This window comes from Cloeon dipterum, chromosome X, assembly GCF_949628265.1.
Source record: "Cloeon dipterum chromosome X, ieCloDipt1.1, whole genome shotgun sequence".
Classification (NCBI taxonomy): Eukaryota; Metazoa; Arthropoda; class Insecta; order Ephemeroptera; family Baetidae; genus Cloeon; species Cloeon dipterum.
In genome coordinates, this window is record NC_088790.1 from 19,165,736 (window position 1) to 19,193,512 (window position 27,777).

Below are 27,777 nucleotides of genomic sequence, written 5' to 3' on the forward strand. Positions count from 1 at the left end.
CCGATTTTTATTTACATCAAACCAGTGTACGTTTGATGTTTGTGCATGTCTTTGTTCTGCAAATTAATATCGTCCGCTTCGAAATATTTCACAGGCCGCAGAATTTCATTCGCATAATTAAATTCCACCGGCGGGAAGAGCGGAGGCAGCGTGGATTCCTGACACCAGGTGCCTCCACGAGCAGCGTTTCGGTGCTCACGCCGCGGAGAACGAGACGGTCCGCCGCGCTCGCTCACACACACGCACACACATGCACACTGGTCAATTAAAGTTTGCAATTGCTCGGCCGGCGCGTGGAGCAGCGGAGGCGAAAATCGCAAGGGAAAGAAGGGGTCGCGGGGGTCGGGCGCAGGACGGGGTCACGCCGCGCGGCGGAGCACCACAGGGGAGGCAGGCGGGCGTGCGCCGTGTGCGGCAGTCGACCGGGCGGTGGAGCGGCGAGCGGCGTCGCCAGGAGGAGACGAACACGGTTATCGATTGTCCTGGTTGCAGCTACTAGAGGGGTCTCCGGTCGACGCGAGCGAGCGAGCGAGAGCAGAGCCGAGCCGCAGCCAGCCAGCCAGCGAGTGCGAGTGGAGTGAACTCGACACCACCTGGGCGGACGGCTCTACCACCGAAAGGAAAGGTTTTTGCAGCTGAAATCCAGGCAGGTCGTCTGTCTCGTCATTCGGCCCAGTCGGCGCCAGTGTGTCCGTCAGAATGGCCGCGCCAGGCGCCTGCACCCGCTTCAGTGACAACTACGAGTTGAAGGAGGAGCTCGGCAAGTGAGTATTCCAGGGGGTCGCGGCCACCCCCGCGTCCCGGGGGCTCGCGGCGCCACGCTGCACGCGCACGGCTGACCTTTTAAGCGAACACGGCGGGCTGCCTATCTAGCCGCCGACCCGCCACGGCTATTTTCGGAGCCGCGCTGAAAATACTGACGCGACTATCTCATATCTCGCTCTCTCTCCGTGTCTCTCTTCTTCTTCTTCTTCAGCTGCCCTCCGAGCGCCGGCTTTCGAGTGTGTGTATGTGTAGATTCGATTGCAAGAAAAAGCAAGCCGCCACCGCGGCGGTGCATGATCAATTGTGTCGCGCTCGGATTTCGGGCCGGCCGTCAAGATCTCTGCGCTGTGCCCAGCAGCACGTCTGCTGAGGGCATATTTGTTGTCAAGTATTCGAATCAGCCCTCGCTCACTCACTCACTCGGCCGCACTCTCTTCCATTATTGATCCCCCTTAGGCTCTTCTCGCTCTCTCGCGGATTTTTAAATTAACCCACCGATTCGGCGGCGCGCGGCTTGCTTAACCCGGCGAGATTTTGCACACGACGCAGTAAAGAAGGGGTTGATTTGGTTTCCCTTCCCGCCACGGCAATCAAAAATTCCCCCGTCCGCCGGTCACGTTTTTGCTCATATTTTCTGTCAACGAACCCGCCGAGTTTGTGTTTTGACTGCCGAAAAAACATCTCCGGCCGAACACGCAACGCGGCAAATAAAACAGAACGTCTCCAATTGTGATGGGCGGACGCACAAACATACAATAAGCGACAACAAATGCATCATTGATGGAACTGACCTTTACAGAACTCGGTCGTGACGCCAGATATGATATTTTCCGCTCAATCAGCTCTTTCCAGACAGTTTCACATGCTAGTACATGTTCTTTGTTTTAGTTCCCATCTTCACTTTTTCAAGCAACTTTTAAAATATAAAAAAAATCCTGTATTTGGCTTCCAAAGAAATGAGGCCAGAATTTATTTTGAATCGATTCCATCTGCAATGCTTCCAAACGAAATTCCTCATCTCGTTACATAGGCGAGCCAAAACTGTATTCCAGTCGAGACTTACATACAGAAACCATAGAAGGAGGAGATTTTTTCTTGCTAGGGGGCCGCAAGAGCAATGCAAACTCTTGACACACTTGTCGCCCAGGTTGCCTAATCCACCCGAAATTTGCCTTGTGCCTGCCGATGACCTGCGAGCAGCGTGTTTACTCGAATTGCGAAAGCGGGTTGCACCCCGAAATAAATCTGCTCTCGCGCGGCAAAACCCAAACATTTTCATTCGGCATGCACTGCTTTCGAAATAGCCACTTGATTGTATTTCGGCCCGGCGTTGTACTGCACTCCTCCTCCTGCTGCCGAGAGAAATGAGTGAGTACGCCGAGTATTTCTAAACAAGAATCTCTCTTTGTGGTCGGCGCGGCGAGTGCCAGGAGGATAATTAAAGCGTGTGCCAGCCAGAGCAATCGCAATCGTCAAAACAACGAAGGAGAGAGAGTGAGTGAGATGGAAATAATAACACACTCGCGTCGCTGAGGAGAGCCAACCGCACCTCATGCAGTCCCAAAAATTTTGGGCCGAGAGAGAGAGAGAGAGAGAGAGAGAGAGAGAGAGAGAGAGAGAGAGAGAGAGAGAGAAAGAGAGATGCAGATGCCTGGCGTTTAATGGGCGGCTCTGCTTTCGTGGAGGTCAACGGGTTTTTGCTTGATTCAAGTGTTTGCCACTTGCTTGACGATTTTGCAGCAGGATAAACCGGGCGCGTGTCACGTGTGTGTGCGCGCAGCGAGTCTCGCTCGGATCACTATATAGTCGCGACAAGCTCAAAGCATGCAATTTTATCAGGGTGCGGAAATCGTAACGAGTTGAACAAGCTCAACAGATTTGAAAAGAGGGCAGAAAAATGGGTGTGACTGGCTGTTGTGAACCGGACGTGTCACATTACAAATAAACATCAAGCGCAGTTTTTTATTTTAAATTATAAACTAAATAGGAATCATTCTGCGAACACGGAATAATTGTTGCTGCCATTGCATCATCAAATCTTTAAGGATTGAACCACATTGTTAATTCATATTAATTGAACCATTATATTTAAAATGAGTCATTATACATCAGATGGAAATTTTTGTCAAGGGATTGAAGCCAAAATGCTGGCAAAGTTTGTTTGCTTTCCAAAAAAAAATATGAACCCCATCTCCCTTCTAAAATTCTTATTTTAATTCAAAGCAAGGAGTGTCCCTGTTGTTGAGAGGAATCGGAAACTGGCATGAAAAAGTGGCCAAAAGCGGTGAAATTTAGAAGTAATATAGGCGTAATCTGAATTTATATTTCAGCTTGACCCTATTTTAAATTGTTGGTCATTGCAGAGTCTTAAGTTTCCCAAACCAGCAACTTAATTGCTAATAATTAGTAATTGTTACTTTGTTTCAATCCTATTTTAAATAATTTTGGCAAATATTCAAACAGTGATCGATTTTAATCAGAAATAAACCAGGAACTTGATTATACGCCAATGCACGTGATTCAATGTGAAGCTCGAAATTTTTTCCAATCTGCGTTGCGCGCCGTATGGGCAAACATCCATCTGGTCGCGATTACGAGTTGCCAAACAAATTATATAAATCCACAGACAGTTGCCCCTTCTCCAAATAACGTTATTTATCGCACGAAATTATCGCAGGTGTCGGCGACGGAGCGATTGATCGAGTGTGTACGTGTGAGTCTATGCACCAATTTCGATCTGGCCTAGTTACTGTTCGCACTCCGATCTTTTTCAAGGTCATTTAAAGTCAGCCTGCGCACCTTAATTAATTTTTACTCGCAGGGTTAAAATCAAATTCGTTAAGTTTGAAATGAAAGCCAAAATTTTAGCAAAAAAAAACTGAAAAATTAATAATGTTACGGGTTACCGTTTTATTCCTGAATATAAATTTGACAAATGTAACAAAACTCCCATAAAAAATTAAATAAAGTCGTACAAATCACAACATTATAATGACTTCAATCAGTGTAAAAAATTCACTTTAAAATTGTTAGAACTTTGGTTTTTCAAACAAATGCCTCTGCAGTTTGAAAAATTTGCAAAATTCCAGATATATGTAAACCATAGAAATGCATTTTCCCAAACCCGTGCTAAATATATACTAGATTGGCGGATCGATAGTTTGTTGACCGAATTAAAAAAGCTGAGACCACGAAGAAAATTAATCAGCGAATGGAGACTGCAGACTATGAAAAAGGTGATTAGTGGCATCAGGCAGCGCTCAGCACGGCTTCTTCCTCCAGCAACTACCAATAATTGAGACCGACTTTTCTCCTTTTCTTCTCATTCGGCGTATTATTTTTTCTGCTGCCAAAGCGAAGCCGCATCACGGCTGATACGTCGACATTTGGGATATCACACGAGAAATTCCTTCCCTCGCGTAGCCAACGTTGCTTTTGTTTGCAAGACGGCTGAGAGAAAGACGTCCTGACAGATTCAATAATTAATCTGCGCTTTGACATCTCTCAGCCGCCCCAGGGATTATGTGATCTGCGCCGGTCTCTTATTTTGGCAGAGATGGCTTTTTCGGGCCTCGTCACGCTGTATTTTTCCGTCAGAAATTCGGAACTGAGCAAGTTCACTTTACTAAAGGACATAAATGGGGCAGGCAGGCAATAAAAATAAATAGCGCAGTAAAACGCCTGTACAGCATAATATACCACTAACACGTTGACAAGGATTGACAAATTCTTTCCTCTTCTCCCGACTAGGGTAAAAACACCTATAAAATCATGAACCTAAAATGATGCCGGGATGAGTGATCATAAATAGCTGTGAGTGGATCATAATGCATCGTACTGACACGAAGAAATCAATAACAGAACAGGCTTGGTGATTTTAGTTTGTTTTTTCCAAACAAAACTGTAATTTTTTAGAGCAAAATAACAGTGTTTTAAAAGGTTTTTGTTTAAATTAAATTCTTATTTATACGAGCTAAATTCAATTTACTGCATTTTGTTTTAAAAAATAATTTTAGTGTTAGGTTCGGTATTTGTTAAAATTTTGAGGATTTTTCCCAAAAATTATTATTATTAGTGCAAGTCGAAAGAATTTTCTTGAATATATTCTATTCCAATTTTTACAAATATGATGCTTCAGGGAAATAAACCGAATTGAATTGCATAATTCACAGTTATAAGGACTTCTTTTTGCCTTCAGGAGAGAACAATCCAAATTTTTTTCTGAACTTCAACATTTTTGTGCGATATTTTTCAAACAAAAAGCCCGTGGTTGATTAGGTCTTTTAAATGTCGCATAGCTAAGAAATTATTAGTTGATTGATTTCAAATCTCAAAATTTTTTAACAATTTTACAGTCTCTGATGAACTATATAAGCTGGACTAATTTCCGCAAAGAAATTGTGATCTGCCTAACGCCTTTGGTCTGAAATCCCAGTCTATTTGTTTTTAAGGGTGTGAGTCGTTCGCTCAATCTCTCATTAGTAAATTGTGTTTTGTTGCAATGCAGATAGAGTTCTGGCGGAGAAACAAAACGCGACACACTGTAACAGTAGCGCGCGGCAGAGGACAAATAAAAGTTGGCGGCTGCCGACCGCCCGACCGACCGAATGAAACGGGGCGAATGAAAAATACATATATTTCGTGTCACGCCAGCCACATCATAAAAAAGAAACACAAAATGCAAATCATACCCAGCGAGAGAACGGCTCGGCTGCATACAAATTTAATTCAAAAGAATCAAGTGCATGCAGCAGCGAATTCGGGCTGCTGCACTCGCGATTCTAATTAGAGAGCACAAAGGCGCCTTAAAAGGCAAGCCCTTTTCTTCGTAAATGTTATTCCACGATAAATTATTCAAGCGACGGCGACGACCGAGTCAACGAATGAATGCACTCTCCGCTCCAATCGATCAGCCGTGTCGATTATTAAAATGCACTTCTTGTCGGTGCAGCGGACGAGAAATAAGCGCCTTGTTTGTCACTAGCACGCATCATTGTTGTTGTTACTGGCATTTAATGCGTGCCGCGTATTGTTTGGTTTCCCTCGAGATTCACACGTACATCATGATGTTCTCACCTCACCTGCTGCAGCGATTGCGGCCTGGCTGCAACGACGGCATTAGCATAAAGATAGCATCACGTGCGTGCTACAAAAGTCACATTTTAATTACTCTCTGGCGCTTGCCCTTTGTAGAGTTGCGCAATCCAAGGAGAATATTGATTTTGTGCAAGCCCGGCTTGAGAACCTGCTCAACGACAGGTGCTGGTGTTGCTCTCCAAGTTAAACTATACGCTCGGTGCGATTGAAAGAAATGTAATACTCAGAATCTCCACGGCTGTTTGCGATACTTTTACTTTTTCAAATCCACGATGAAATGGCTTAAAAATCATACACAGTGGCTGTTATAAAAATTAATAAATGAACAAGAAAAGCGTTCATTATAGAAATTGCGGTGTTGAATTTAAAATTTGTAGAACCAGATTGAACTAATTCACTTAGTTTTGCTACAATATTTTTCTGTTATTCGCCCTAATGTATTTTTTTCTTGTGTAATCTTTCTTTTGAAAAATTACTTCACCACAAAAATTGCGAAGAGGGTAATAAAAAATAAATTAACATCATTGACAGCAATGACCCACCCGCAATTGGAATATTATTGAAATATATTCCATTGGACGCTCCAAAAACTTGACACATTTGCATAAGTAATGCCAATGCCAGCGTCAAATAAGAGGTGACGGTGATTTTTATCATGGAGCGTCAATTATGTCGAATATAAATAGCTTCGTGAGGCAGGATTGGAGATCAACACGTCATATACAAAAAGTGGATCTATTTATTTCGTTCTTTCTTTTTGAATTTCGCCAGATCGAAAATAGCTTGGAGGAGGCGTGTGGAGCTAAATTAAGACATTGCTTAATTAACTAAACCCGCAGCAATTTCAAGCTGGAAATCGGCACGAGACAGAGAGCAGCGGCAAGCTTTAAATCATGAATACTTTTCCGGTAGATGACTCAGGCACGCGAAAAATATATGAATATTTTACAAAGTTTCAGAAAACTCATTTAATCTGCAAAACATTCATAATGGAGAGCTTCAAGTAAAATTCCAAACAACTGTAATTTATTTAGATTTAGAATAAATAAACCGAGCAGCTAAGTAGAATATTTTTTCAATTAATCTTAACTTTATTCAATGAAAGTAAACAAGGGGTGAGATGAGGACCACATAGGCGGCTTCCTGGTTCTTCCAGGCGCCCAAAGTTTTAATAAAGAAACGTTGTGTGTTTGCTTTGATTGCGGGGAGTGTAGGAAAGGAAGAAGGGTCCTGTGTGCACAATCGGCCAGTGTTTTATTACCGAGAGGAAAGGGCACAAAAGGAATGAGGCAACAATGATAAACTGTGCGCATTATTAAAGCGAGAGACGGCAGCTGCTGCACGTCTCGTCTCTCTCGTTCGTCCCTCGCGCATACTTTTGTCTATGGCACCCTCGCTCTGATTGACCAATCAACTCGGACAATAAGGCTTCATTCGACCAGTTGACTCGAAAATTGTGTCTCCGCCTCCGCATCTGCACACACGTCAAAGCGGGCAAACAATCAAACCGTTCGCCGACTGAAAGGGAATAAAAGACGCAGCAGGGACGACGCGAGACACAGCATCGCCGTGAAAACAAAAACACTCCTATGTAGCAGAGCACGCTAAATTTCATTCGTGTCTGCTGCTGCTGACACTTATTCACCAAAACAAAGGTGCGGGACGCGCAGAAAATGTTGCAGTGCGATCGATTCCTCTCTCTGAGTCGAAAAAATTTGTGAATCGGAATTTATTTTATTCAAATTCTAATGCGGCATAAAAAAACTGAAATATTTAATACAATCGATCAAAAATGGTGGGCAAGTTTACTTGCTATGTGCATAAAAATTCTTATTCGGAATCGGAAATTAATCATTTAGAGGTAGGAGTTTGAATATTTTTACAAAACTTGGTATGAAATCTTCATTTATTAATTTGCAAATCAGTATTATTCAACGATAAATAAGCTTATTTCGTCATCTTTCAAATTACTTTATTAATATTCTGATATTAACTGAGTTTAGAAAAATATCCACCAACAAACAAGAGCAACCAGGAAAAATTATTAGTAAATTGTAAGCAATTTTCCAGTGGATTCCGAAAAAAGCAGAGCCTTAGAAAAATAATCTCAAAGTTAATTTAATTGTGTTTTTAATATTAAATTCACAGATTTATCCAATTACTAACAATTTGAGCACAAAAATTTGATCTTATTCAATTCTGAAAATTTTCACGCATTTCTTTCGTTCTGTCCTTGAAAAATACAAATATTTGTACGCATTACACCGTCTTTTCCCCAGGAGTCCACCCCATTCACAAACAAATCTAATTGGTATGCAGTGAGCACGCGAGGCGAGAATATTGAAATTAAAAGAACGCGTGCGGCTAATGAAAGTTCCGTGCTGGCGTTTCAATGTGTGTGACTGGAAATAAAATCACCTGTTGCGGGAATGGGACCCTGTTTCAACGGCATTGCGCTGCTCCAACTTTTGATCTCTCTTTCCGACGCACACATAAAAACACACTTTCAGCCTTTCTTTCGACTTTTCCTGTTTTTACTCAGCAAAAAAAAAACGCTTTGGTGAAAAGCAAATTAGTTTAGGAGTTAGCGATCAAAACACTTGGCGTTTACTTTGACCGACAATTCTTGGAGATGAGTTATTTTTGTTTGATTCACAAGAAAGGGATTTTAAGCCATTATTTTTAAGACTTCGAGGGAAACGAATAATATAACTTTTAAAAAATACAGCAAGGTAAGGGAAAAATTGCTAATCTCGAAATTCTAATCTGATTCCAGGGGTGCATTCTCTGTAGTAAGAAGATGTGTTCAGAAGTCGACTGGTCTGGAGTTTGCGGCGAAAATCATAAACACCAAGAAACTCTCGGCGAGAGGTGAGTTAATTCGTTCTCTTGTCAACTTCTCGAGATAGCAGTCTGGATTTGCATGCGCGAAAAACCACAAGTGGCGCTGTCTTAGGACTAATTAAAACGTCACCGAGTTCAAGGGCGTGTTGAATAAAAAATGGTCCGCGTGTGAATTTCATGCAGCTGCTCCGCACTTTTCACCGCCGGGAGTGTACGCGCCTAAAAAACGAGGGCGAAATTCTCACTTGTTGAAAAGTGGTTGGTCGCTCGCTCGCTTGCTCGTGAGGCGGGCGGGCGGACGGGCGCCGGCTGTACGCGTTTCCGCACACAGTGAGAAGAACAATTTCCCTTTTCCCGTACGCACCCAAAACGCGCGATTCGCTAATGGCATCTCACGACGTGTATTTTTACGAAGAAAGGAGAAATTTTCAACACCGACACAATCACTTTTTCTTTTGCAAATATCACACGAAACAATTTTTCTCCGCGCAGATTGAAAGAGACGACCAGAGGAATGTTTTTTAGCGGTTGGTGCACATGAAAACGACACAGATTGACGCATAACTCTAGTTGAAGTGTTTATTTGTGTTATAAAGTGAATTAAAAACAGATAGCTTCTAAGCCGCAACCGCAAGCTAACACTTCAATGTAGGCTTTATTGATTCGCGTTTCACATTAGTGAAATTGCTCGTCTGACAACAAGAAGTTAATACTCTTAGAGGCAAAAAGCATGACAGTTTGTATATTGATTGCCAAGCTGACGAAGCATAAATACAAATTCTTGTAACAGAAGCGCAGTGCAGCCGCAAGAATTATCAAACAGACAGTTCAAAAGACGTTATTTTTCCGTTGTTATTCCTCGTAACTGGAATAAGCTGCGGTGCAACGCCGCATGCTAGTACTTACAGATATAAATATAACCTTATGGAAATTTGAGACGATAGTATCGATTTTTTGAAACGTGGGAAAAGAACAGCAAAGACTTCTTCCGCATTGAGCCAAAGTTACGCAGAATTTTGTAGTTAAAAATTTCCAGAAACCTTACAAGTGGTACGTCTTTCTGTTTCCTTGAACAATTGCAAATTGCAAATGATTGTAGACTTTTTGAGAGCTAAACTAAGCAGATCCCCAGGCCATTAGAAGAAATAACAACTTAAACAGGAGTGCTCAAGCGAGAGAGGAATGAACCTGCAGGCATACATTTTGCCAAATTAGCTTGCAAACTTTAAGTACTACAAGATACTCTCAAAATTTACTATCATTACCGTCGTTCACTTTCATAATAATGGTCTGAGAACAAATAATAGTGTATTGTCTCAATGCGCATGAATTTCAGTGACGTGGAAATGTTAACGAAAGACAATGACGAGCAGTTCAAATGCAATATTTTCACGCAATCGAAGCTGCACGGCATTTCAACTTGAAGACTTGAATGAAAAGTCGATTTTAGTAATAAAACAGAAATGATACGAATACGAAATGTTATAAAAATATGTATTTTATTATTTTTAATAATATCCGGTTCCCTGGATTGTACAAGCGTAAATGGCCAGCTGATCACAGTTTATGCGGTATATTTTAAATTTTTAGCCAGCAACTTTCAAGTCTAAAAATCGTTAAACTAGGAAATAATAATTCAAGTTGAAGAGAAAAAATAAATTGCACTAAACAGTTTCGGCCCCTCAGGTTGTAAGATCAGAATTACTCGCCCAAAACAAAATCCAAAACCGTAGAATATACTGCCTGCAGAGGGTTCTGAATTACCGTAAAAAGATTTTAAATTTTTCTGCAGAGATTGAGAATTACATCTCTATTTGTCAGCCGTGAAAGCTTTTCGCTGCAAAATTATGTGCTCCAAAAACCCGCAGAGCATTTTAAGCCCACGAAACGGAAGACCTTCGCACGTGCTCGTCATTTGCGCCAGTGCAATTTCGGCAAACCATATTGCAACTAAAAAACCATTAATCACACAAGTCGTGGGCGCAAAACACCAGTTGCTCAGCCGGTAGCTCGCAGGAAGCAAGTCGCCGACGACGACGACGACGCTACTTCTGCTGCTCAGTCGTCGTCCGCCCTTTCGGAGGAAAAAGCAGGCGATTCAAAAATTAAGAGAGCGAGCCAGAGCCAAGGGAGAAAGAGAGAAACGCGCGTAGCAGAAGAAAAGAGGCGAAAACGACGGGGCTGGTCCGGCTGGCGAAATTCACTTGTTGAAACGACGAGACGGGCGGGCGGGAGGAGAGCAAAGGGGTGCGAGGGGTGCGGAGAGGGTTGCTTTACACCGCTCAACATTTCCGCAGTGCGATCATTTTGCAAGTTGCTAAGCCGCAGGCCGAAAAATCCACCCTGGAAGCGAAGGCTGGCCGCCAGAATGAATTTGACCGGCGAGGTCAGGGTGCGCAAATATTTCATGCGTATTGGGTGTGTCGGTCAGCGTGCATCTCGCGGCCAAGGTGTAGCAAAAGCAACCCCCGGTGGTGGCAATGCAGGCAGAGAGCGAGAGAGAGATAGATTGAGAGAGAGAGAGAGGATTGCGGCAGCAGCGAGGAGCGAGAGCAGCAGCAGCGAGACTGACCCGACTACTCCATGCGCCGCGCCGATCGATAACCGCACCATGGCACCGAACGACGGAGGCACACGCCGACCCACCGACCGACCAACCAACGCCGACAATGACGCAAGAACAGAAATAATTCACGCACACACTCACACTGCGCTCGGCGGACGCTGGGACAGCACCCCGGCGCCACCACCGCGCGCTCTTTCGCACCCTGACCTCTTGGCTATTTGGCTCTTAGGCCTCCCCTGATTCCTCGACAGACAATTAAAGGCCCATTTTTTTTCGCTCAAATTGCTAAAATTTTAACAGGAATTTTTGCAATAAAATTTTTAGGTGATTTGAATAATTGCATGATATAGATGCAAATTAATGCTGGACAATATATTTTATTCTTGTTTTTGGTTAAAAAAACGAGTGAATAGAAACGCTTTATATCTAACAAAAAATCGTACGTGAAGTGTTTAGTAAACGTGTCCTAAAATCCTCTTAAAAACATATTATTTATGAAATACTCAAAAGAATAATAGGCAGAAAAAAATTAATTTCTTATTTTCCTAAAATATTTCTTGACGCGATGAAGACCAACAAAAAATCTACATTATAAAGTGCTACAGAAACAGAATAAATGGCTCAGCTCGGCGCGGATTAGCTAGCGATGAGTGTTGCTGAGAATGAAATTTTGAAGAGAAAAAAATGATCTCGCACGTTCTCGGACATGAACTGTTTTTGTTTTAGCCTCTCAGGCGTAATAAGCTATACTTAACCTGCAAAACAAAATTCCCACCGTAGTATTTAGCTGCAAAAAAATGTGTATCACTATAGTTGTAGTAAACGAATAACAGTGCGCATCAAAAAGAGAAGGAAGTGACGAAATATCGTCTAACGCACTACGCGCTCTCCCGGTGACCAAAACATTATCATAATTCAACTCACAAGATTGATAAAAAAAATCTTGACAAAAGATTTCAAAGCACCTCAATGAAGGTTGCAACTGTTGCCCAATCGAATAAGAAATCCTGGCAAAGTGCCATGATATAATTTATCCTTTACTTTTCTTTTTACTACGCAGTTTTTACTTTGAAGAACAAGGAAGATCTTTTCAAATTTTGTGAACGTTACAAGAAACAAACAAAGTTGTAAGAAAACTAATTAAAGGCTTCGCAAAAGCAATATCTTCTGGCACAAATTTTGGACAAGGAATTCTTATCTCCACATTCCTTATCTCTCTTCGTATCTGGTGCTATTTATTTTACATTTTAGGAGCCATAATTGTGTTTGTTTATCACGTCAATGACGTGTACACAAGGTATTCAAATTATTTGACTAAATATGCAAATATTTATGTTGCAGACTTCCAAAAACTAGAACGTGAGGCCCGAATTTGTAGGAAGCTGCAACATCCAAATATAGGTGAGTTTTGCATTTTACAAAATCTTTAACTCGAAATTAAAACTGCGCATCTTTTCAGTTCGTCTTCATGACAGTATACAAGAAGAGAATTTCCATTACTTAGTATTTGATTTGTGAGTATTTTAAATAAGTGCGCAGCCGGAGTAAAAATGAATTTTGAAAATTTGCAGAGTAACTGGGGGAGAGTTGTTTGAGGATATTGTCGCACGCGAATTCTACAGTGAGGCGGATGCCTCGCACTGCATCCAACAGATCCTCGAGTCGGTCAACCACTGCCACCAGAATGGCGTCGTCCACCGCGATCTCAAGCCCGAGAACCTGCTTTTGGCCAGCAAAGCCAAGGGCGCCGCTGTCAAACTGGCTGACTTTGGACTGGCCATTGAGGTCTCCGGGGACCAGCAGGCCTGGTTTGGTAGGAAAAATCTTTGAAATGAAATATTTATAAATTTAAAAGAATCGATTTTTAATGGAAAATTTAGTTGCATGTTTTATTAAATTAAACTTGAATGGTACTAAATTAAAAGTTGCTTTTGCTCAAAGGTTTCGCCGGTACACCGGGCTACCTTTCACCGGAAGTCTTGAAGAAGGAGCCGTATGGGAAACCTGTTGATATCTGGGCATGTGGTAAGATTTACTACCCTAGGCCTTTTATTAATCTTTTCCAATTAAAATGTAACAATAATTCGCAGGTGTGATTTTATACATCCTGCTGGTGGGCTACCCTCCCTTCTGGGACGAAGACCAACATAGGCTGTACGCTCAAATCAAAGCTGGTGCCTACGACGTGAGTTAATTTGTCGCACTACTTTTTGTTGTACTCCTGGATTCATTCATACCGACGCCGCCCGGCGCGGTCGACCACTTGTCAGCCCATTAAGAGCGTTTTGTTTCTCGCAGTACCCTTCGCCTGAATGGGACACGGTGACGCCTGAAGCCAAGAACCTCATCAACCAAATGCTGACTGTCAATCCCGCAAAGAGGATCACCGCCTCCGAGGCCCTCAAGCACCCCTGGATCTGCGTGAGTTCTTTGCCCTTTGTTCGCTCTGTTCTCTTGCAGACTCAATTAGCTGCATGGAGATCTGCGGATTAAAAAGAACTGCGCCGTCCCATGAGACGCTTTCACTCAAAAATGCATTGTTTGTTACAGCAACGCGAGCGTGTGGCGTCTGTCGTTCACAGACAAGAGACCGTGGACTGTTTGAAGAAATTCAACGCCAGGCGTAAGCTCAAGGTAAGAAGGGCCCGAAAAATTGTTTAATGCAACAACACCGTGAAAAACTAGCTCATAGAGAGAGTTGCAAAAACTGCAAAAACTAAAAATAACATAATTTACTAATTACATCAGAATTTATTTTTATTTGATGAATAATTTTTTTATTTAATTTGTCATAGTAAATTACCTTCCCCCTTAAGTTCGGGGGAAGAAAGGGGTGATATTTTAAATAACATGAGTTCAACGTACAGAAATTAGTCTTGTATTTTAATGGGGGAACAACTGTTTCATTCAATTTTGAACAACAAAAATTGAGTAAAAATATCCGTTATATCAATGAAAAACCAGAAAAAGGGTGGCATAAAATTTTAACCCCCTATTGTCAAATACTGTAAATTAATTTAAATTACCAGTCAAAGCAAAGACAGTACGTGCAATTTTCCTTACGAAAGAATACGTCAATCACCTTCCACGTTTAAAAGGTGCTAATTTTTTTTTTGTATGGTTTAAAATCTTAAAACTAGCAGTGCAAAGTGACGTTTTATTGCGTTTCTAAAATGAAGAAAAATCTGTTCATAGGGCGCTATTCTGACCACCATGCTGGCCACCCGGAACTTCTCCAGTAAGTATGATGTGCAAGGTGAGTGCCTTCAGCAAAGTCTTCGTGTTTCATGCACTTATATATTGACCAAAGTCACCCTGAGAATGGGTGTGCCCCAGGAACATTCGGCGTATATGCACTCTCCATACTATGTGGTCCACAAAAGCACTGACCAGCATTCACCCTCTCTCTTTCTATCTCATGCCAAAATTCGTTGGCTCTCTTCTAGAGTATTTCAGTGTGTGCCACCAACCCGACGTTAATGTTGAAATCCTCCTCTACTGTTATAAACATTTCAAAACTGTGTGTCGACTATCTCTGTTGCTGCTGTGAGCGAGGGACCAGAATTGAATCGCGTTTGCTCAAGATATCGATTCACCCTTCACCGCAAACTCACTGCGTTCTCTCTGTAGTTCCATTAAATGCTCAGTCGGCTTCACGGTTCATGTGCACATTTCCATGAGGGACAAATTTAGAGTGCATATACAAATTGCGTTGAGGATGAGTACTTGCTGAAGGTAGTTCATAAGCACTTGCATTCAACATTACTATATTGCGTTTTATGTACTTTTATTACTAATATATTTACGAAAAGTTAAGGCGAACTCCTAAACAATGACACGTATTTTCATTTCACCTCTCCAATTTGTTGAAACATTTGTTACTTTTTCATCGAGGGCTTCACTCATAAACTTATGAAAAGATTAATGTCTTTTGTATTTCTAACTCCAACCTCATTATTAATTTTTCATTCTCATTGTCTTGTTTGTTGTTTTCCACAATCAAGCAGTAGATTTACGTAATGGTATTTCTACACTCTAATCCCCCTTTTAGTTGGCGTAATTTTCACAACTAACATTGGAGAATTAGGTGTTTCTTTAAGTTATGTGATTGTTATTTGCAAAGTTTGAGCTATATAAACTTACACAAAAATCATGTAAATACTCAAAAACGTCTTACCAATCGCTTTCTATTGTTTGGATTCATTTTATTCTAGTCTATTAATTTCCTAGTCATTAAAAATGTTAGATTGCACCAGCAAATAAAATATAAAATCGTTTTTGGCGTTGCCATAAAATTAGCGACTTAATTTCCACCTGTGTATGCCAATATAGAATTTTGTATCGGATTTTGAACAAAATTTTCTAAATTGAGCGAACTTTAAAAAGCCTTAACTTTCAAATCTGACTAAATGGAGTGTCAAATCTGATATTAAATAAGCCCGAATTTTAATTAATCAAAGAGTGTATTAACGGAGTAATGATAACTAAACAATGCGCTGTTCCTTTTTTCTATTGCCCAATGGTGAATTTTCCCTACAGAAAGTGGTAAGACAAATGCAATCCAGCTCTCTATTTAATTCTGACGTCTGCTAATTATTTATATTGCCGAGAAAACACAATTTACTGTGCTGTTTTGTGACGCATTTGTCTGAAGTAAGCACGTCTTCCACCCACATGCATGCCTGACCTCTTCTGAGCAAAATAAGCTTGTTACCTTGTTTGTTTCTTGCATTTTTGCACCTTGAATGTGAAATATCAACTTGTCTTTATATTTTACCATCAAAATTTCGACTCCGTTAAATTATTTATCAATCCTCAAGATCAGATACCAACTGTTGAATTTTCAAAATTGCCCTGTTTTCAAATATTCCTTCCGCCGATTCAGCTTTTAACGATGATTCCCGTGACTTTAGTTACTTTAATGTTGTTGCGTATTCCCTGAATTCAGCAAAAATAAAACTTTTAACATCTGTGTGCGTATCAGCTGCTTTCACGTCTCAAATCTGTAGCTTTTTCAACAAGATCTATGCGTAAAGTCATACAGAATTGGTAAACCAGAGATTGCATTTTGCACATTTTTACTCATTCGTCACTCAAGTTTTAACAATCCTTCCTTTTACTACTGTTATTATAAATTGCCATACGTTTGCTTCTCTTCTGTGTGCGTTTACGCCATAGTCAAATATTTCATTGCTAAGCGCGAATTTGCAGTCGTTCGTTTTTGGAAATGATTGAAAAAAAACACCGTTCACTGGCTTTACGCGTGTTGTACAGAACGTTTTACTTGCAGGTCGAAGCATCATCACCAAGAAGGGTGACGGCTCGCAGGTGAAGGAGTCGACGGACTCGAGCACCACCATCGAAGATGATGACGTGAAAGGTAAGATCCGTGTCACAGGGATTTTCATCTAGGGATAGTAGGTTATTCATTCCTTGGATATAGCTTTCCTCATAGAATGCTACTCAAATTAATCTTGTCTGCTTTGTTCTCGAAAACATACTCCATTAATTGCTTTTGTAGTGAGTAACTAAGCCTTCTACTAATTTTCGCCAGCAGCGGTGACTAGAAACGCAGCTAGTCAGTTGATGGCCAAAAATCCATAACACTATGTCGCAAAACATTCTCTCGCATTATAAAACAAATTGTATTTTCCAAACAACGTCACAGAAAACAGCCACACACGTGAATATCAAACACATTTTTTTCTGTTGCCGTTTCATTTATGATTTAAAAAAATATTTTATATTTCTCCGTATTTTTTTTGTCATCGTTTTAACAGAAAGTGCACAATATTAACATCCAGATTTCGCAAGCAACACACTCTTATGGTAGCCTGTGTTGATGAGTCTCTAGGGTAGTCACTGTTGAGGACCACTATTTCTATCAATTTGCAAAAAAATGGTATGCGAGTAGCTTTAATGCTAGAAGGCACTTCCTCACAAAGGTGAGTAATTTTTTCGTAAATGAATACTTATATTTGCTGAGCACAATTATCTGCGCGTTTTTGTATCGTCCAAGTATATATATTAATCAGAGTTAAAGCATGGATTGTACATTTTTAATTTATATATCTGTAGATAAAACTTTTCAAAAAGCATAAATAATTAATTAAGGGAACGGCTTACTTCAATATTCTTCATCGTGTTAAAATTACGATCACTAAAAAATACGAATGAATCAGTAAGAAAACACTGTTAACAAGATACTAAGTGTGGCAACAAAAGTAATTCATTCAATTACATGGACATGGCACATTAAGAACCCTTTATTGTTCACTGTCATAAACCTAAATCTGTACATAATAACAGATATAACTATACATTACACCTGCATGAACCCAGAGTATAAATATCTACCATACTGTTAGTTATAAGCATAATTGCAATAAGTGTTGTTGTCCGTTGCAGTAGTAAAACTTTGAACTATACGTATTCATACGTACATAGACTGCACACACTATTATTGAAGTGTATGTACATAAACAAATAAATCCGACAATTTTTCTCCACGACATAACCAAACCGACAACGGGGAAAATGCAATTTTCTTGTTTGTCTTCACCGACTATTTTTTAGACACGCAGATTCTGCCTGAGAACCCCTTTGACAGAAAAGGGAGTCGTCGGTGTGTTATGGATTTCTGACCACCCGCTCCTTTCCACCCCCTAGCTCGACCAAGCATGCACTTGAATCATTTACTTCCGTTCCCATCAAACCAAAATACACCATATCTCATGATATATATTCATTCAAAGTGCATGGAACGCTATAAATAGCTCCTTTCTTACTATCTCTCTATCTTCATTCTATTCAACTTGCTACTTCCTCTCTGCTCTACTTCTAGCGTCTGTAGAAGGGTTGACTGTTTAAAATACAATCATCAAGCACTGAGCAAAATCATTTCAAAAATTCACACATCAACAGAAATAGGCAAACATCAAATTTCAGATTTTTGGCACTGATTTTGCTCGCGAGTAAAACCAACTAAATTCAATAAACTCGAGCTGTAGATGAAAAAAAATATTAGCAAATATCTAACATAGTAAGAAGTTTGGTTTTACTGATGGAATTCTAATTTAATTTTGCTGATTACTATAAACCGTTATTTTCAACCCTCGCAGAGGCTGACAAGAGAGTTGATCGCAGTTCTACAGTCATCGCAAAAGACCCAGAAGGTAACGTGTCCAACCAAAGACGAAAACTAGCCAAACGTACACGACTGAATTACCTGAAATTCACTCCCGGATGAAAGCTTACCTTGTACTCTGCCCTCCCCTTGCGCCCCACTTTAACTACTTCCTCCCGGTGGACCTCAATTTCCCATAAGTGGAAGAGTTTCGCGCCAACGAGGGATGAGATTGTGTGAATTAAAAACAAAGTGTTCTTCTGTTTGGCTTGAACACACTACTACAATTTATATATGCATGCGTAGGCACTCTTGGTTGGTGTTGGACTTGGGTAGCTAATTGTAGGTTGGTGTGCTTTCTCTCTAAACTTAAAAAAAATAATTTTTACGCTGCTGTTAAACTGGCGCTGGAAGCTAAAAATGGGCAAAGGTATTTTTTTAATCTGATTAAGACAGTCTTGATTTATTGACAGATTTTTTTATAATTTTAAAAAATTCTGGTGCCATTTTTAACGCCAGCTAAATTTGTACCAAAATGACGCGCAGTTTTCGGCCCACTGAAACGCTTCTGTGTTTGTTTCTAACACTCGGACTGCACTTTGCGCTGTCGTGTCGGCCATTTGTATCTGTAGCTTCGATTGCAGCTTTGTCGTCGTCGCCACCCCCACAGCCCCCAGCCGCCCCCGCTAAACCCGAACCGCCCGTAAAGACTGCCTCGATAAACAAGGTGCTGGCCGGTTTCGGCGCCGGCGGCGCCAAAAGCAGCGGCGGAGGCCTCAGCAGCCTGATCCTGCAGGCGGCGCAGGAAAACAAGGGCACTACTGCCAGTGCGGAAAGTGCCGCCCCCGCCGCCGCCCCCACTTCGGAAGCAGCCGCAAGTGTTACGCAACAAGGCAAGCCATGACACACCTGCTTTCGTGCCGCTTGCGTTTTTGGAGCATTTGCCACTGACCAGCACACACGAGTTCCTTCGACAACAGCATGAACCCCGTCCGCTGAGAATGATTTTTGCAACAATACATTTGTTTCATACAATAACAAAGAGGTTGCATTTAGCCATAGGACACAGCGCTTAATTTAATTGCTTTGATGAGGTGAAACAATTTTTAGAAGTACAGTAGAGCTATAATTTATACTTAGAAAAAAGCGCTGCTTTTCTTCTATATAAATAAGCGAGCGAATGAATTCAATAGGTAGTATTCGCCAAAGGTTATCTTAGATCGTTAAAAAATTTAATCAGCTGATACTATTAAAATAGCTTGGTTTCTGGTTGATCTTAAATAAAATTTCCGGTTGAAACCACCTCGAGATTTAACAGCCTTAATACCTGCGTTAGTTGCAATTTTATTAGGATTATTCTCAGGATTTTTTAACATGGTTTTCCCTATGCGCGACAGCTTTAATGGGTATCTTACGGATGACTGCCTAAACTGAAGATGCGAGTGTTTTGGAACGGAGTAACACTATAAAGTTGAACTAAAAACTGCCTTTCCTCTCTCTGTTTATTGCTGCATGGAAATGCACGCCTGGTATTGTACATTGCATGACGTTTGTTCCTGGGCGACAGACTTTTTCAAATCCAGCCTTGAATTTTTCCGAGGTATTATTAACAAGACCGGTGAGCCTGACTGATTTTTTGTGATTTTTAAATTTTCAATTCTCTGTTGGGAATGTTTCAAAATTTTGAGCGTGTACGTGAGAGTTTATATTTAATTTGCGTCAATTAATTTCTTTGTGTTAATTCCTATTCTTTGTTTTTTTTCTTTATTTTCGCTCTCTTCTCATTGTGGTGCATGCGATGGCTTCTTCAAAAACACGTGGCTTCGTCATGGGAATGGCTCGTTAAAATGTGCTTAAAACATGACAGAAGACTCACTGTCAGACCTGCCCCGTTATCGCACTACCGACTCGGAGTTGTTCTCGGACGACATGGACGGTAAGGAACCCCCTGCTCTTTGAAGATTTCACACAAACACACACACACGAACTCACTCACTGTCGACCACTCTTTGTCGAGCATGTCGCCACTTACTTCTTTGTCGTTTCTATTTTGTCCTCTTTGACTTATTCACACAGTTCATCTCGAGTTCAAGCTACCTTTGTCTGTAAATCAAAAGTTCATATTCCGCGGGGCCCCAAAATGCAGAATTGAACCGTCCAAATGTGCGAGAACACGAATTGAATGGTTGGTTACTATCTTTTTTAGACATAAGGATACTCTGCCCCACCAAGATATGCTCCCAGATTTCGAATACCTCTCTGAGCTCAGGTAAGACTCCACATTTCGGAGGGTCCCTGGTTTTCGTAATTACACATCTTATACATACATATAATATTTTACCAGATTAACTCGCTTCATTTGACATGTGATGGCTGTTTTCTAATACATATATATATATCTATATAGAAAGGATCATTTTCTCAAATATTCTATATATATAGACAAACGTTTACATTTTCTTCGTGCACAGTCTCTGCGGAGCGGACGAATGTAAATTTCCGATTCTGCTGTGGTTTGAGTGCACAAAAGAAACTCTCGACCCGACGACAGAACAGAGACAGATCACCCAGATTAATAAAAATCTTACGAATTTTCAGCCCGGAAGCAGGAAATTATCAAAATGACAGAGCAGCTCATCGAGGCTATTAACAGCTCAGACTTTGATGCGTACACGTACGTCCAAGCAAACGAAACCTGATCTGGGAAAATATAACTGAATGCCCTTTGTTTTCCGCAGGAAAATATGTGATCCCCACTTGACGGCTTTCGAGCCTGAGGCACTCGGCAACCTAGTCGAAGGGATGGATTTCCACAAATTCTTTTTCGAGAACGGTATTAATTGTTAGTCATTCCCTCGCTTGCATTAACTTAACGACTCACACGTTGCTCCAACAGTGTTAAGTAAAAACTTTAAAGCGATCAACACCACAATCCTGAATCCACACGTTCACTTAATTGGAGACGATGGTGCTTGCATCGCCTACGTACGACTCACGCAGTTCGTCGACAGGTGAGAAAATGCCCATTATTGCAGTTAATAGTTCTAAATTTGGACCCAAAAATTTCAAATTTTCTTTAGGAGGAAATTTTTAGTTTTGAAGGTGTTGGTTAAGAATAAATGAAAATATTTTCCAGGTGGAATTTTCGGTCGTTTTCCTATTTAATTGTAGTTTGTGCAAAGACTTCAAAATCAGAAAACACAAAATTTTAAGTTCTTAAAATGCTTAAATTTTCATGAAATCTTTTTATTTCTACGAGGAAAATTAAATTTCCTTCGTTATATCATCTTACAAATTATACAATTTGATAATTACACTAACTCTCCGTTGTGGGTAAAATAGGAAAAGTCTAGCTTCAATTTTTAATATCAGGAATTTCTAATTGTAAGTTGACGTCAATGCCAATAAAGATATGAATTATGCGCAGCTTCTCAGGCGTAAAAGAAATTCATATTTATTTAATAAAATAACACAGCTTGCTATATACGGTCAAGTTGCTGCTCTTAATATCAACTCTATATAACAGGCAATTTAAATGAGTCGAGAGAAAGGGCAAATTTAAAGTAATTAACCTTCACCGACTTGAATAAAGTTACGGTATCGTGAAAAATTAGTCAAACGACTGTCCAATTTGTTCGATATTTGGATGGAAGAAAATAATTTTGAATAAAATCTTTACTAAACACCAACGGTGTACAACAGTCATTAAAATAAACTTAAGCTACGCTGCGTGTAGCCTATATTATTTCCACTCTCCAGTATTTAAATTATTTAAATTAGCGATGATAGAGATGAAATTGATTTAAATTTCGCTTTTAAAATCAATTATACGTGTTGGGTTTCAGGCAAGGTCAAGCGCACACGCAGCAGTCGGAGGAGACACGCGTCTGGCACAAGAGGGATGGCAAGTGGCAAAACGTTCATTTCCACCGTTCAGGGTGCGGCTCGTCGCCGTTTGCGATTCCCCACAAGTAGGGGGTAGCAGGTTAAGGGATGCGCGCGGCAATTTGGCAGCGGCTCCTTCCTACAAAATACCGATAAATATCTTAACCAGCTGGTTCGATTTTCTCTTCCCCTCTTGTAAATTTAGTGCCATACATTTATACATATTATGATGACACTGAAAAGTCTTTCTAAATGGTGAAAAGTATTGTTATTAAAATGCAGCAGCTGTAACAACGGAAATGATGGAAAACACACGCAACACACACATTGATGGGTTGATTGGTCGGCACACGAGAGAGTGAGGGACAAGTTGCGGAAACCAAAAGGACGAGCTGGGATTAATTCTGACAAAGAGCGCGGCACTTCTTGCGCGCCTTCCAGATGTATCGACAACCTTTTGAAATTTGATGATGATCTCCCTAAGACACATGACATGTTATACACACACACGTTTAATCCTGTTCAGTACCGAGATATGAAACCTAAAAATACTGTTTCTTTCGATGACTGTCCTACCAGCATTATTTTACTACGATGGTTGCGAGAGATAGATTTTTCGAAACGCGCGGGCCACACATACACATATTTAGTTTTAAAGCCATATCCGTATTCCGCACCAATTTTGCATACATAAATATTTCTCCCACTCACATGTTTTGCACGACTTTTCTTTATTTTGGCAAGGAGCAGGAGTAATTTTCAGGGCAGAGCAATTCGAATTAAAATCTGTTGTATTGTTACGTGAAAGAGAAATTTTAAAACACCAAGGCTATGGAAAATTTAATGTGTCAATGTGTTGGATGTTCATAATTGATATAAATATGTGTGCTTACTAAAAGGGTCGTCCTGACTTGACGCTGTGTTCTCTTATATCATGAACTCTACACGACCATTACGTAGGTTTTGACAACTGGAGCTTTCGTGATTATAGAAATAACTTCTTCGTGAAAATATGAAAAAATAAACACATTTTAGCGTTCCGAAAGAGCAAAGAAGACTCCGTTGATGCCCTTTAGAGAGCGAGCACGAAAACGTGTCAAAACCGCGCACTTTTTATCGATTCGTCTATTTGTCGACTAAAACTCTGCTTTTAAACGCATCTCACATATAATGCTGCCAACGCGCTTTGTCGATGATAAAAAATCAGTAACTATATATATACTTCTTTCAGGGCGCGTGTGCTACACATCTTGATAAATTTCCCGCCCTGTTATACTTTATTGTGATCTAATCAAGAGTCATCCGCTTCTTTTGATTGAAAAACAATAGTTTTCGTTTAGCAGCACGCAAGCGTGAGAGTGATTTTTAAAGCGCCCCCCGCGCGCTATTGAGAAAAGTTTTGCGCATCCCCCGAAGTAAAAAAAATGGATTACATAAAAATAAGCTAGTAAGTCATTCATGCCTTTGCCTGCCCTACGATCTTATAACGAGATATTACATATATAATAATGCATAATTGACTATTGGCATAAATGAATGTACTTGGCCTAAATGTAAACTATAGTACATAATCTTGTATAACTCTCTCGTTTTAAAAAGTTGAGCAGAAAAAAGAGAGGCCTCCTCAAGGAGGCTGTGATGCAAACACGCATGAATTAATTAATTATACACACACACTATATCAAAGCGACCAAACGGTCCCCATTAAAAAAAATACACAACTCGCGTCAAGTACACGGCCATATAATGCGATAACGAAGTGCAAATCACTTAAAAAGCAGCTGGAAGAAATAAGTAGTAGCTTCTCGGACTGAAATCGGTGAAAAACAAAAAATTATTTGATGATGAATTCAGGGAATCGACGGGTTCAGGGCTGAATCGTATTCTATTAATTCTACACGCTAATCAAAACGGTGGCCATTTTTAAATCTTGCGAATCGGTTACTCTCATCTGTATATGCAGGAAGGAGCACTTTTGTCTTGTATTCATTCAGCATTGATGAAACTATATAACTGTGTATTCTATAGACCTGCAACTCTTGCAAAAAACGCGCCTTATTGAGTCCAAGAGGGGATTTCGCAGACAGAGCACTAGAAAATGGAATTAGGGCAGGAAGGATATTTTCTTTCGTGTTTAGTTGCAGCTAAAACCCAAGAGAGCAGCTCCGTACTCATTAAATTCTTCGATTTCGAGCGACACGGTAGACGATAAATTTAGAGACACGCGGAGATGTGATGGGAATTTTAAAGAGAAAATCGAAAGGCTTATTTGAGTTGCGGCCAACGTGTATAGATGCAAACCCTGCAAAACTGCTAAATCGAGCTACCTCTGTTGTATAACCTGCTGCTCCCTGAAAACGTATCGCGCCAATGCTCTGCTTGAATTGGTGAATGGAGACGATGCGAAAACTAGTCACATTCAAACAAACACATACACACACACCGCACGAGAACGAATTCTGATGTTAAAAAGGGGTAAGAGCGAGTCAATCGCCAGGACTGTAGAGTTGTATTGAAATACAAACTTTTAGAATTACATGACCCATACAAAGACGAGCCTCTCGCGAGTTCAAACGAACGAACTTTGGAAACCTTAACAAACACGCTCTCTTTCAGAATCGAGTCATTAAGTTTTGAAGCAAGTTTTGATACATTAGGTGTTTTTTGAGAAGAATCCTTACGATTATAATTACATTAAATATTATTATGCATTAATATAATGTTATAATTGTGTATGACACCGTATATAGTTACTTCTTATATTGTATGTTGCATGTGAGCTTTTTGAAATTACTTATTATGGAATATCAATTGTTGATTCGTTATTAAAATTTTATCTAAATATATTTGTGCATTGTAAGAAGAGTTGTGTGGATTTTGAGGTGGACGGAGGCAAAGATTATAATTTGAATTCTCTCTCGACCGTTTGATAAATTGGAGCTTATTGTCTAGCCCCGTCGGCCTCGACAATGTTCAACACTTTCCGAGAGCGAAATTGATAAGAACCCTAAGTGTGCGTGATGTAAAAATCTGCATTGTACGCGCGACAGTAATATTTTCCTGACCTTTGTACTGGCGTGCAATTATTACTACTCGTGTTGCTGTGAGTCGGGATTTGCGTGCTAGGCTCCCATCGCTGTAAACCATGAAAAAACTCGTTTTTTCCTCATTTTTATCGTAGACCAGCAGAGACAAAGAAAACATAATATAAATAATGCCTTCAGAGAGTCTGTTTACAAACGAGATCCTCCCAACTTACAGAGAGAGTGATTAGAAAAATGCAGTAGTCATTGGAGGAGGCGAGAATTTATAGTATTGTTACTCTAGTTTGCCAACACAACAAGTATTCATTACGTGTTATATTTTTTTCGCGCGAGCGAATTTGAACCAAAAGCGAGTAAGGGAAGGTTAGGTGCGTTTACCCTTGGCGAAAAAGGAGCTAATTTGTATTCTGATTATTGCTATATTCGAATTCAGCAAAATATTATGGGATACGATTTCCTCTTCGACGAAGCTATGTCACAAAGTAGTTAAGAAACGTATAAATCGCTAACTAAGATCAGTATTGAGACGTGAAACTTTTTTACTGTACCATACGTTTCTCTCTTTTGTTTTCTCGATCCTTGTTAACTCATAGGGGCAGCTTTGGAATCGGTGCTAAAACTTGTTGTGTTGCTTTGTGAGCAGCACATAAGAGCGCACTCGCCTGTTATTAACATTGTAATCGCAGCAGTATTTTCTCGATTGATTGTTGCCCGATCGAATACTTGAGATTTTTTGATTCGCTCGCTTTTATAACGCACGTTCTCTCGACAACTTTGGAATTCATTGACTCGTTCAAATTGTTATAAACCAACCGCTCCACTCGAGCGTCGTTTAAGTAAAAGTGGCGGCGACGCAGTTACTAACCGGTGACTTTTGAAAATCTAAAATGAAGAAAAAATACAGCGCGAGCATATAATATTACGAGAAAGAATATCGACTTACTACTGAGTGTATCATTTATATCGATAAGAAAAACCATTCATTGTAAAAGATAATGATGAGAATTACTTCTTATTGACATTACATTATTATATTCCATTTTGACAATGCACTGATATAATACTAAATTATTTCTATAGTATTCCATGTAATTAAAGCACTATCAAGTTTGTTCTTATTTACAAAATAAATTTAAAGGAAAAGAGGATAACTATAAAAACCAAGTCTCAAATGACTGAGATGGATATCATCTCTATTTCTCTCTATCTCTTTCTGTAAAAAAGAAAATATTGAAAAGAACAAAAGTGTGGAAACAATATAAAATAACTAAAAACTGCAGCTTGTATTGACAAAATAAAATTGTCTGCAAACCATCTTTCTTTCCTTCTATTTAGTGAAATAAAATAATTATTAAATAAATTTTTAATCACCGTATAATTTGTTGCAATTATTTTTTTATGATCATGAGTAAGAGGCAATTAAATATAAGATGCAGGATGAGAGTCCTTTCTTAACAGAAAAGACAAAAGTTCTGCGGCCGTGAATCCTCTGTGGAGTTTCCTACGCAAGACGTTTTTATTACTGAAGCAAGTTTACGGCCAAGTTTTTATGTTCCTTTGGGATTATTAAATTTCCAAAGCTAAAACTTGTCTTAATTTAAACTTTACTTTCATGCATGTACTAGAAATTCACTAAATTTGTTTGGATTAAAACAAAATTACAAGAGAACCTACGGCGAAAATAATTAATGGACTCAATTTATCTAGCTTGAAAAGGCAGATCCTGCGACGACTTTAAATAATTATTATTCGTTGTTCGCAACCTAGGAAGCCAGCTGATATTATTTCCGCCATCGCCGTGATTGATGGACACTGAAAAGAGCAGATTTGAATAGCATTGACGGATTGAGCGGATCAAAGCGCGAGGCCTTGGTCAAACGCGCGAGGGGTCGGCAGTTTGCAGCTCCGAAAAGAGTCGGTGCGCACGGAATAATTGCAGGCTACACGGTGCAGGCAGGTGACCTTAGTCGGAGGCGAGGTCGCGCGTGTGTCAGAGTGGGATCCTCGCAGCGTAATGAGCAACGAAATAACAAAAGGCTTTATGCACCAGGAAGAGCGGCTCAGCAGAGCATCTTTCCCACCCATACACCAGCCGCCGCCGGCGACGCCATCTAATTAGCCCAAGGAAGATGCCAGGCAAAAAGGTCGATTCATTCATACAGATGAAGTAACCCCACGCTTTTAATTCCAACTGCACCTTTCATTTTTGCCGTTTACCTACGGAAAGATGCATTTTCACGATTGTGAGAGCTGCATTGGGACAGAAACTAACTACTATTATTATTTAAATTTGATTACGATCAAAACGCAGTTAACATATCATCACGTTTTCAAAAACGTGTGTAATGTCCCGTGTCCCGTTTCCGGCCACTATGTTTAATTAACATTTTCCATGCGTACCTAGATGTGAGAAAACTTGAGCTCATTGAATAAATATTTTTTTTGAGTTT

The 27,777-nt window shown here is 40.2% G+C and overlaps 1 protein-coding gene across 29 annotated transcripts; it reads left to right on the forward strand.

Moving 5' to 3' along the window:
* The first annotated feature begins 357 nt into the window (after positions 1-357).
* CaMKII (Calcium/calmodulin-dependent protein kinase II) lies at positions 358-26,639 on the forward strand. Of its 29 annotated transcripts, none has more exons than XM_065492680.1 (19): positions 359-764; positions 8,639-8,733; positions 12,614-12,673; positions 12,732-12,786; positions 12,844-13,085; positions 13,214-13,297; positions 13,363-13,457; positions 13,571-13,693; positions 13,823-13,906; positions 14,468-14,528; positions 16,563-16,652; positions 18,394-18,447; positions 19,043-19,291; positions 20,266-20,334; positions 20,605-20,667; positions 20,997-21,072; positions 21,137-21,240; positions 21,295-21,409; positions 22,244-26,639. In XM_065492680.1, the coding sequence occupies exons 1-19, from the start codon at positions 700-702 to the stop codon at positions 22,371-22,373; spliced, it is 1,914 nt and encodes a 637-aa protein (XP_065348752.1). In that variant the 5' UTR covers positions 359-699; the 3' UTR covers positions 22,374-26,639. The 29 variants fall into 29 exon arrangements, with proteins under 29 accessions (XP_065348755.1, XP_065348752.1, XP_065348756.1 ...); XM_065492681.1 differs by having other exon boundaries at positions 364-764; positions 21,137-21,231; XM_065492686.1 differs by lacking the exon at positions 19,043-19,291 and adding an exon at positions 19,966-20,016 and having other exon boundaries at positions 364-764.
* The last annotated feature ends 1,138 nt before the right edge of the window (positions 26,640-27,777 follow it).

Coding starts and splice junctions, on each gene's coding strand:
- CaMKII (XM_065492680.1), top strand. CDS start 700: ATGGCCGCGCCAGGCGCCTGCACCCGCTTCAGTGACAACTACGAGTTG. Junction 13,907..14,467: donor ACGCCAGGCGTAAGCTCAAG/GTAAGAAGGGCC, acceptor ATCTGTTCATAG/GGCGCTATTCTGACCACCAT. Junction 21,073..21,136: donor TCAGACTTTGATGCGTACAC/GTACGTCCAAGC, acceptor TGTTTTCCGCAG/GAAAATATGTGATCCCCACT.